The sequence below is a fragment of the Callithrix jacchus genome, chromosome 13, assembly GCF_049354715.1.
Source record: "Callithrix jacchus isolate 240 chromosome 13, calJac240_pri, whole genome shotgun sequence".
In the NCBI taxonomy this organism is placed as follows: domain Eukaryota; kingdom Metazoa; phylum Chordata; class Mammalia; order Primates; family Cebidae; genus Callithrix; species Callithrix jacchus.
The window spans coordinates 67,566,575-67,577,996 of NC_133514.1; the positions used below are offsets into that span (position 1 = coordinate 67,566,575).

Here is an 11,422-nt window from a genome sequence, read left to right on the forward strand (position 1 = left end):
TGATTATTTTAGTTGATTTACTATATAATTTACATTTCTTTCCCAGCTCCTCCCCATTTCTTTTTTTCAACATTTGAATGTAAGACTTTTAAAAAAAATAAAGTAAATGAATTCTTTACATTTCTAGAAGTAGAAGAATTACCTCCGATTGATCATGGCATTCCTATTACAGACCGAAGAAGTACTTTTCAGGCACACTTGGCTCCAGTAGTTTGCCCCAAACAGGTAAAGTTCTTTTGTCTAGCTCACTTTGATATTTTACTAAAGTAATTCAAGTAAATGATATTGCAATAATGCCCTTATTTTTACTTTTATGTTTTATTTTCATATAAGATAAAGATTATTTGTCCATTTTTCTACTCCCAAATAACTGTGAATCACAGAAGATTTGTTTTGTTTCTGTTCGTCACTGCTTGCTTTCTTTTTTTGTGAGGTGGTGTCTCACCATGTTGCCCAGGCTGGTCTAGATCTGGACTCAGTTAGCCCTCCTGCCTCAGCCTCCCAATCCAAAGTATTGGGATTACAGGTATAAGCCACTGAGCCAGGCTTGTCACTGCTTTCAAAATTATATCTAAACCCTGATTAGGGGTTAACCCTCTAATGAATCTTTAAATAAGAAACACTCATTGTGTTATTATAGAAAATTATGATGCTTAATATCTTGTCAAAAAGAATTATTTGTCCTGTAGAATAGGAGTTCTGTGAAACTAAGTCCATTCCTCTGTTGTTATTATTCAACAAAGGGGACAGTAGACAGACTGGCTAAACCAAGTCCTCCCTACCTGACTGACTTTCCTTTGTGCTTCTTGATCTTAGGTGACCTTATTTCCACCCAGGGGTATAAATGGGAGAGATTTCAGCCAAAAACTATTCCTAGGTCTTTGCCTTTCTCATTCTCCTTTCAGCAGAATCCTTTTCTTCTTCCTTGCTTCTATAATCTAGCTCAGCTTAAACTTTATTGATGTATGAGGCAATTTCAATACTACCTGTAAAGTTAAATTTTTAAAAAAGTCTCATTTGCCACAGATTTTAGGTATGAATCTCTTCCTTTTGTCTTTGCAGCTGCTCTACTCTTGAAGCTCTTTAAAGCCCTGACCTTCAGGGTTAGAGCTCTTTGTACCAGGCTCTTTCACTCTGAAAGAGTAAGTTCTTTTCTTCACTGACGTGTGGTCAAGATCATAACTTTTGGTGCAGACTTCCAGTCTTTTCTCTCAGGAATCCTATTTTGTCCCTCGCCTTTGGTCACATCTTCTTCCCAGGGTCCTCTGAGTTCATTCTAATTTTGAATCTATTCATTCTGGATCCTCTTTCTGTTTCTGATCATAGTCACTTAGATTTGCAGGATTATAATTTGTGAGAGCTGAAACAAATTTTAGAGGTCATTGTCTATTTTATTGATCAGAATATGAGAACCTGAAAGATTAAAAAATGATAAACAGAAGGTTGCACAATTTGTGATCCAAATTGGTGTCCCCAACTCCAGCTCATTGTTCCCTGCCACCAATATTTCTTCCATACTTCTTTCCATTACAACATTTCTGAAAAATCTGACCATGTTTCACTCTGTTCTCTCTCTTATTCACCTTCGCACATGTAATCTTTGCTGATTTCCAGTGTCTACAAGGGAACACCCAAACTTATTGCATAGATCCTTTGTAATATGGCCCTAGCTTATCATTCATGACAGATCTTCTATCATCTCTTTCATACTCTAAGTTAAAGCTGTTGTAAAACTTCCTGAACTTTTCTTTTTTTTGTTCCCGCTAGGGTTTCCAGATAAAATACAGAATACCTAGTTAAATGTGAATTTCAGGTTAATGTTATTGCATGGGATGTACTTAACAGTAAAAAAAATTACTTGTTGATCTGAAATTCACATTTAACTTGATGGTCCTATATTTTAATTTGCTAAATCTGGCCACCCAGTCCCTGTATTTGTATATAGCCTATTCTTTGTGTGGAATGTCTTTTTGGTGCAGAAGAACTGCCATTTATATGACCTGGCTCATGTGACCTCCTCTATGAACCTTACTTGACTCCCAGAAAAAGGTGTGGTTTTATAACATTTGGAACATACCATTATTGTATACCTGCTACATTGGATGTATTCATTTGGTAAATTTCAGAGCTAGTTTTTAGAAGTTTTCATATTTGCATTTAAAATTCTTTACATGGGGAATACATTTTCCCTTTGACATAGTACCGAAATATTTGTTGATAATTTGTGATCAAAAACACCAGGTCTGTCATTTTTATACCAATTATGAGTACCAGTTTCTGCCCCTAAAATGAGAAGAAAACTTTGAAAATGACTTTTTCAGAGTATAAGTAGACTCTTTAAGTGACTATTTATTTTAATACAATATGCTTTAAGGCATTTTTCTAGCATTTATTTACAGAGCAAATATAATGTATACTTATTTATATTATTGCTGTTTTTAAGGTGAAAATGGTTCTTTCCAAATTGTATGAGAATAAGAAAATAGCTAGTGCCACCCACAACATCTATGCCTACAGGTGAGTAATCATTACAATTTTTAGTATACGAAATGTATAAAAAATTGAGGGTAATGATGCATGATTTTAGAAAATAATAATTATTATGTATTTTTTCCATTATAATAGTAATAGTTATTTAGAATACTTGGAAAATGCAGAAAAGAAAAAAAAATCAAAGGGAAAAATCTGGCATTTTCTTCCATCTGATGTAACTGACAATATTCTGGTTTTTTTTTACTTTTTCTATACAAAGTTAATTTTTTCCCAATGCTTTACCCTTGTATTCTGCTTTTTTCTTAATTAAACAAAACAGCTTTTTCATGTCGTTATAACTACTTGATAAATACTGTTTAATGGCTATCATATTTATTTGAGGTGCCATTCTACAGTTTAACCATTTTCTTTTAGTTTTTCATATTTTTCACGATTATAAAGAGTGGTCCAGTGAATGTTTTTGTATACTTTTTAGGTTATTTCCTCAGGAAAGGTTCTGGTTGCTTGAGATTCTCATTTGAAATGAAATGGGAGTATAATTCAAGGAAGAAAGAATTCTTAGAATTATCAGAAAGTGTGAACATTTTTGAAACTTTTGATATATAGCCAAATTTCTTGTAAAGGTTTTGTTTTGTTTTGTTTTTTTGAGACAGTCTCCCTTTTGTTGCCCAGGCTGGAGTGCAGGGGCACAATCTTGGCTCAAATGATCCTCCTACCTCAGCCTTACAAGTTAGCTGGGACTACAGATGCCAGCCACCATGCCCAGCTAATTTTTGTATTTTTTGTAGAGACAGGGTTTTTGCCATGTTGCCCAGGCTCATCTCAAAACTCCTGGGCTCGTGTGATCTGCCCAACTCCCAAAGTGAAAGGATTTACAGGCATTAGCCCAAAGATTTTAAAAACCAATTTATGCTCCCATCAGCAGTGAATTAAGAGTACCTCTTTTACTACAGGAGTTTCCGTTTTGAGAATTAAGGTTTTTATACACAACTTTGCTGATTTGTAAGTGAAGAGATGAAGGCCATTTAAAAAAGTACGCAAATTTGTAAGACTTTAAAAGAACATAGTTTAGGCCTAAAGTAAATTAGAACATAAGGACTTGGTGTAAATTTAAAATACGATTGAGACTATTTGTAGAATCTTGGCTATCTGAAACTGAAACTCAGAAATTCATCACTTTGAGTAGGTGAGTTTTTAATATTGCTAATTTCACATCTCTTTAAGTGCCACAGCTTACTTACAATTATTTGTTATGTAATTCCCTTATTAATGGAGTATCACTAGACAGATTTTTAATGTTTTCTTAATCAGTTATGACCTTCATTAGGAAAATGAGGAATTCAACTGTGTTCTCAGTCATTAGAATGGGCTGTAAAAGTTGTAATGTTCATTTATTCTACATGTTTTTTGAGTGCCTACTCTGTGCCAAAACTTTATGTAAATTAACTCTGAGTAATTAGCAGTTCTACCACTGTAAAAAGGTTAGCTTTTTCAAGATCCCATAGTTAAGTGATAGACCTGAATTTGATAATCCAATTTCATTTGTTTATTTTACTCCTCCATGGCTGTGGCTGTAGCTTCAACAATCTTGTATCTAAGCTATGTAAAAAAAGCTAAACAGTGCTCATAGTATTTTAACTTTAATGTTTATAGTAGGTGGTCAGTAAATATTTATTGAGTGGATAGATAGATGGATAGATGGATGGAAGGAAGGATGAGTGAATGAATGAATGTGACTGCTGTAAGGTAACATAATTGACTTAGGTGTGTAGATGACCTTTTATAGCTTTTAGTATTTACATTAAAAGTTTACAGCTTTTTATGGCCAGTGCTGGGAGGGTGTCTTTATTACATTTGCCCAGTTCCACATGATGCCATCATAGGGCCCTAAGAAATCCACCAGGTGGCATACCATAACTGACACTAATTTTCTTTCAATCTCTAGCACCTATTTGCCAAGCTTATTTTACTATATTGTAGATCTACATTATTATTTCAAATACTAACTTTCTAGGTAGTTTAAATTGATTAAAATACCATGATTTATCTCTAATATTAGTAACCATCCAGAGGAAAATTTCAAAGAAAAAAATAAATCTTAACATTCTTACTCAGAAAGAAGAAAATAGAGAAATGCATGATGGGTGGAATAAGATGAAAGGAAAGTATAAAATATTACCTTATGTTGGTTTTATTGTCTTCATTTTTTCTATATGCTTTTTGTTTCCCTATATCTTTTTTTTTTTTTTGAGACAGTCTCACTCTGTCACCAGGCGCCAGGCTGGAATGCAATGGTGCAATCTCTACTCACTGCAACCTGTGCCTCCTGGGTTCAAGCAATTCTTTTGCCTCAGCCTCCTGCATAGCTGGAACTACAGGTGTGCACCACCACGCCCAGCTAATTTTTTTGTATTTTTTAGTAGAGACGGGGTTTCACCATGTTGGCCTGGATGGTATCGATCTCTTGACCTCGTGATCTGCCCGCCTTGGCTTCCCAAAGTGCTGGGATTACAGGTGTGAGCCACTGCGCCTGGCCTCTTTCCGTATATCTTAAGGCTCTTTGAAGGCAGATAACATGCCACTTACTTCTTTTATAATATGCCTTGATGCCTATTATGTTGCTTCTATAGAGTGTATTCTCAATAAATGTTCTTCAGTGATTGCTCTCTGTAACTTCAGTGTTCAATGAAGTAAGGGGAATGTTACATGTATAAATTCACCTTCCCATAAGAGCAGCATTTTGGATATAAAGGAGATGCTTTTGATTCCTAGCTTTCCCAAGTATATAAAAAGACAAACATACTGGATAGTAAATCGTCAGTGAACATATATCTAAAATAATACATATCTCAAGAAGGATTTAGAAAAATGAATATGCTGATTTTGGAAGTAATCAAAATGGTCAGAAGTATTGAGAAATAATTTACATTCTAATATTTTAGGTTCAAAGTATAATGCTATTATATGTATTTGCAGAATATATTGTGAGGATAAACAGACCTTCTTACAGGATTGTGAGGATGATGGGGAAACAGCAGCCGGCGGGCGTCTTCTTCATCTCATGGAGGTAGGTGTAAGGAAGCTATTAATTCTGTTCTGTATGAGCCATAAAATTTCTCAACAAAATAAAGCTCCATTTAGTAAAAACTAAATCAGTTGAACTATGTAACATAAGCTTTATTTCATTTAATCAGTAGTTGATGTTAAAATATTGAGTGAAATTTTTAACCAGTGGATTGGGACAGAAAACAAACAATTAATAAGAAGTGTTATGCTTTCAAGACATAGATAATAGAAGATTGTCTTTAAGTTTGGGAAAACTTTGTTTTTTTGACAATTTCTTTCTCTTTATTTTTTCTTTATGAAACTCCTATTAGTTGGATATTGGAACTTCTGGATAGATCCAGAATTTTAAAAAATTTTGTATTAAGTTGTCCATCTCATTGTCTTTATATTCTGAGACATTTTCTTGACTGTTGTCCAAATTTCTGTTGAATTTTAAATTTATTTTAGCAACCATATATTTAATTTTTAAGAGTTCTTTGCTGTTTTCTGTTTTTCCTTTCTGTTTTTAAGAATATCCTGTTCTGTTTTTATGGATTTAATATCTTCTAAAATTTCTCTGATTATATTAATTAGAGTTTCTCTTTTAAGATGTTCTCACCCCTAAAAAATTTTCCTGGTCCATTTTAGTTTGTTTATCTTGTCATTTCTCTTTCATGCTGCTGGATTTTCTTCATCTGTCTGGTGATCATTTATTGTCCATTAATTTTAAGATTGGATTATTTTTTCCCTAAGATAGTTACTTGGTTTTTTTCTGCTATTGTATGCGGAGGTTTGTTTTCTAACAAGGCCTTTCCCTTGAATAGGAATTGTGTTTGTGGGTCAGTCCTGTAGACTGGCGGGCTTCACATTAAGGGCAGCATTTAACAAATGTCAAACTGATGAAGACGCCGGGCATGGTGGCTCATGTCTGTAATCCCAGTACTTTGGGAAGCCGAGGAGGGGAGATCACTTGAGCCCAGGAGTTCGAAACCAGCCTGGGCAACATGATGAAACCCTGTCTCTACAAAAAAAAAAACAAAAATTAGCTGGGCATGGTGGTGCATGTGCCTGTACGTTCCAGCTACTTAGGAGGCTGAGGTGGGAGGATCACTTGACTCCAGGAGGCAGAGGTTGCAGTGAGCCAAGATTGTTCCATTGCACTCTAGCCTCGGTAATAGAGCGAGACAGATCTAGGTCTCAACTGATAAAAACCTTATTGATAGCACCAGGGATTAACACCTCCTGTAGCCTCTGTAGCTTTATTCAGAAGCAGGTTTTTTGTTGTTGTTGTTGTTGTTGTTGTTTGGCCTAGTGGTAAAATGCTTCCTAAACTTAGATGTTCTGGTTGAAATTACCAGGAACTAGAGCCCTACCTGCATGGTCTCCCCTTCACTCTGTCCGGTTGCCCCAAAGGTGGAAGTTTGAGAACATTGTGAAACACAGTGATGGTTTCTGTTCCAGATTCCCTTCTGTTCTTCCATTTTAATCCCTGCATTGTTAGTAATCTCACTCAGTGCCTCCTCATACGGCTCTACTGTTAAAGTCACTGGGAAATTTTATGAGCAATTTTATATATGGGTTATTTCATTCTACTTTTTAAAAACTCACATTTGTACATGTCTGTCTATGTATCTAATTATACTTCCAAAAAATAACAGATTTTGAATGTGAAGAATGTCATGGTGGTAGTATCACGCTGGTATGGAGGGATTCTGCTAGGACCAGATCGCTTTAAACATATTAACAACTGTGCCAGAAACATACTAGTGGAAAAGAACTACACGAATTCACCTGTAAGTGGCTCCTCATACTGTATCTATCTAGAGAATTTCTCATCACTGCCTGGGAATTTTTTAAAAACACAAAATTAAGAAGTAATCGGAATGTGAGTGGTATATACCTGGAGACCTAGACTCTAGTCTAAACAGTGTGTCTGTCCAGCCATCCCTTCGCACCTTGATTTCAGGGTTCATAGAATTTTATAATTAGAAAAGACTAGTTTCCACCCCCTAAAATTGAGCCCCCGAGTGGTTGTAGCTAATATCACATCAGACTAGATGTTCTTTAAACATCTATACAATTCTGAAATTCTCTGTTAGTGTCAAAACATCTCCCCTTCCCCTGGCGTGCCTTTAGATGCTTTCTTCCTTTATACTTTGAGTTTATTTTATTTCATATTTTAAATATGTTCATAACTGTCCTATGTAAACTTTACTGCCTTACTTGGGAAAGTGGGACAATAGATGAAATAATATTGAAGTTATTCAAATGTAAATCTACTAGATAAATAAGTTTTCCTTGATTATTCTTGATTGTTTAAAAAATATTTGCGTAGGCTGGGCACAGTGGCTTGTGCCTGTAATCCCAGTGCTTTGGGAGGCCGAGGTGGGCGGATTACCTGAGATTAGGAGTTCAAGACCAGCTTGGCAAACATGGTGAAACCCTGTCTCTGCTAAATAAAAAAAAATTAGCCAGGTGTGGTGACATATGCCTGTAATCCCAGCTACTTGGGAGCCTGAGGCAGGAGAATCACTTGCACTTGGGAGGCAGAGGTTGCAGTGAGCCAAGATCGTACCACTGCACTCCAGCCTGTGGGATAGAGTGAGACTCTGACTCAAAAAAAAAAATATTAGCCTATAAGTGACAGTACCCTGTAAAACAGAAAAATGACACATACGGAAGTGATTATACCCTCACTGTAACATACATACATGTATATATGTATGAATATATGTATAATATATATAGATATATAAATATATTCTAAGAGATTAGATTTAAAGTCTAGTTTTTATGTAAATGGAAAGATGCTACACTGACTTGTGTCTTTTTCAGGAGGAGTCATCTAAGTCTTTGGGAAAGAACAAAAAAGTAAGAAAAGACAAGAAGAGGAATGATCATTAATACCTGAAACTATAGGAAAGGTTAATTTGCCTATAATTATGTATACATTTCATAGTCATCAAGGAATATATTGTGCAGAGAGAGTATCCTTGACTGCTCAAGTCAGCCAGTTCAGCATGGATACCAACATTATCTTTTTTTCTTTGGTTATATCATCTGCCAAAAATAGAGAACTTATAATCTATTCATATATGTTTCAGGCTTATTTGGGAGAACTAATTTGAACTTAATCACCACTTCATCTAATTTTAGGAAGGTAACAGTTGCCCAGGGCAGTACCTGAATTAACTGTCCATTTCAGTACATGTCAAGTGCCTTTGTTAGGTGGAGAAGTAATACCTCTAGAGGAATATAAATACCTGATTTCTTGTCATCGAGATTCTTGTACTGTTAAATGAATATTGCCTTTTTACTGCTCTTTATGGCTTGTTGGAATAGGAGTTCATTTAAGATTGATCTTGGAGAGTTTCTTCTTGTGATTTTAGTTCATGTCACCTTCCATTTTATAGTGTTCATCATTGAATAATGGATCAAGTGAAAATCCAGGAGTATCCATCTGTAGTTATGTGCTGAGGTGATAATTCATCCAGCTTATTTGTTAGCATAAATATTATGCCTCAATTTCTGTTGCAAATTGGTGATTGTGAAATTTCAAAAAGTGATTTTCTAGGCTCTGCTTTTTTTGTTTAATTCTTGTAATGTAAGCAATAAATATGGAGTGTCACTAGTCTCCTTTCACCCCAGAAATGTGTTGCTGTAACATTCTGCTTTCTTTTTAACAACCTGGAAGTACCTTTCTTGCAATCTTCATTGAGGAATTAGAACTATGATAGAAGCGATGCTGTGGTGAATGAGACACTGAATGAGATAGAGGTGGCAGAATGACCCTGGTGTAGGGCAGGAGTCAGGAGTATGTTGTGTAGTTACATCAATTTGATGCATGCACTCCAGATAGCTTTCTCACTTCCAAGATTTTGCAGAGAGAGGAACAAACCTTTTGATTGGAAAAACAGGAACAACCCCTCTCCCCCCATTTTTTTTCCCTCTGTTCTTACCAAACCTTTATGTTTCTTTCATCTTCAAGTTACCTCTGGGCATTTAGACAATGAATTTACCTTTGAGATATAACAATAAGTTATTAACTGCTCACTTTCAGATATCATTGCAAACAATTATTAAAAGTTACTAACTGATCACAGATTTGCCTGGACTTCCTTCCCAGGGAGGGAACAGAAATTAGGAGGCAACTTTGGAATGGTGCTAGAGCATTGAAGACACAGAATTGGACAAACAGGTCTTTTTCTCTTTTTTTCTGATCTTTTGCTTTTAAAAGATCCAACCAACATCCTTACTGCTGGTATTTTTAGTAAGGTTATAGTAAATAGCTTTACACCAGGATGGATTCTGATATACAAATTCTGAATTATTTGTTATAACTATGTTTAATGTTGTATGTTATCAGGAGTCAGCAGAGAATGACTGTTGTGTATTTGGAACACTTAAACATCAGGTTCTATGAAAAGTGTGTGCTGTGTTTTAACTGTTAAAATAATTTAAAAAGTCAGTTATTTTAAATAATTAAAGAAGTTAAAAACTATTAAGTAATATTAAATAATTTCACAATTTTGGCATGTCAGACCTGTGAAGGGAGATAGGAAACAATGAGAAACTTATTTTTACAGAATTATTAACTGTTATTTTGCTGACTAAAAAACCCTCATATTCTTTATCTGAAGTAAATTGGCTGGTAACAGGGAGAGATGCAAAATTCTCCAGTTCTTAACTAGGAGCTATTTCACACTCTACCCTTAATGGAAACTTGAACTAATGATAGATAGTATTTTTTTCCTCTATTTAAAATTTATCTTAATTAGAGGATTTTTCAGTTTTCCACATAATAGTTTTCTATAATCAGATCTATGCTGTGGCATATTTTACTTTATTTAAAACATTTTTTTTAGAGGTGAGTTCTTGCTCTGTCACCTAGGCTGAGTGCAGTGGCATGCTCACTGCAGCCTTGACCTCCCACCCTGCCAAGTAGCTCGGACTGCAGGCATATGCTACCACACCTGGCTAATTTTTAAATTTTTTGTAGAGTTGGGGTCTTACTATGTTGCTGAGGCTTGTCTTGAATTCCTGGTCTCAAGCAATCTTCCTGCCAAAGTGTTGGGATTACAGGTGTGAGCCACCACGCCTGGCCTGCTTTGACATATTTTATAGTATATTAATTACAAATAGTCTCCATATGCTAGTATATAAGAGCAAATATTGTCTACTTTTTAGATGGAAATTGCAGAAGCTGCATCAAAAGTATGCTTTGCGGTAGATATAATGAAACAGAGCCTTTCTGAAGAGAATTATGTCAAACTAATTACAACCAAGAAATAATAGTATGAAGCAGATACTGTTTGGAGGACAGGAAAGTTTATTGGGAAAATTGCATAATCACGTCTGTTTCCACTATCCAGAGATAGCGATCATTATTTAATATTTGGTATGTACATCCTTATATTATTTTTTCTTATGCATGGTTTTGTATATATGACTATTTTTCTTTCCATAAAAATGGTATTAAACTGTATATACTGTTTTGTAGCCTACATATTTCATATAGAAGTAAATTGTTAACATTTTCCATGTCAATAAATATTCTTCTATGTCTTAAATTTCTTATGGCTGCATTGTATTCTGTCTTCTCAGTATATCATACTAACTAGTCCTCCACTTATTTCCTATTTTTAAGTTTTTTTTCCAACTTTTCACTGTTATAAACAGCTATGAAAAACTACATTATTTGCAAATTTACATATATATATCTTTGATTATTTCTTTAGGAAAAGCTTCTTCTAGATAGGGAATTTCTTGGTCAAGGTGTGTACATTCTAGTAACTTTTGATTAGTTGAGTCAGGTTGTCCTCCAGGAAAGTGTTATCAGTGATTGCTCCATTAATACTGTGTTAGAATATACTTAATACTAGCC

At 34.9% G+C, this 11,422-nt stretch overlaps 1 protein-coding gene across 4 annotated transcripts in view; it reads left to right on the plus strand.

Moving 5' to 3' along the window:
- Nucleotides 1-11,108, plus strand: part of IMPACT (impact RWD domain protein) — a 30,295-nt gene extending 19,187 nt beyond the window's left edge. For 2 of the 4 annotated variants that reach the window (XM_017963929.4, XM_017963927.3), the window contains exons 7-12: nucleotides 128-225; nucleotides 2,444-2,517; nucleotides 5,470-5,560; nucleotides 7,197-7,331; nucleotides 8,374-8,409; nucleotides 10,726-11,108. In XM_017963929.4, coding sequence (XP_017819418.1) covers nucleotides 128-225; nucleotides 2,444-2,517; nucleotides 5,470-5,560; nucleotides 7,197-7,331; nucleotides 8,374-8,409; nucleotides 10,726-10,830 — 539 coding nt within the window. In that variant the 3' untranslated portion in view covers nucleotides 10,831-11,108. Of the gene's footprint in view, nucleotides 1-127; nucleotides 226-2,443; nucleotides 2,518-5,469; nucleotides 5,561-7,196; nucleotides 7,332-8,373; nucleotides 8,588-10,725 lie in introns of those variants that run through there. The other 2 variants (XM_008979627.5, XM_008979630.4) reach the window with 2 other exon arrangements.
- Nucleotides 11,109-11,422: the final 314 nt, after the last annotated feature.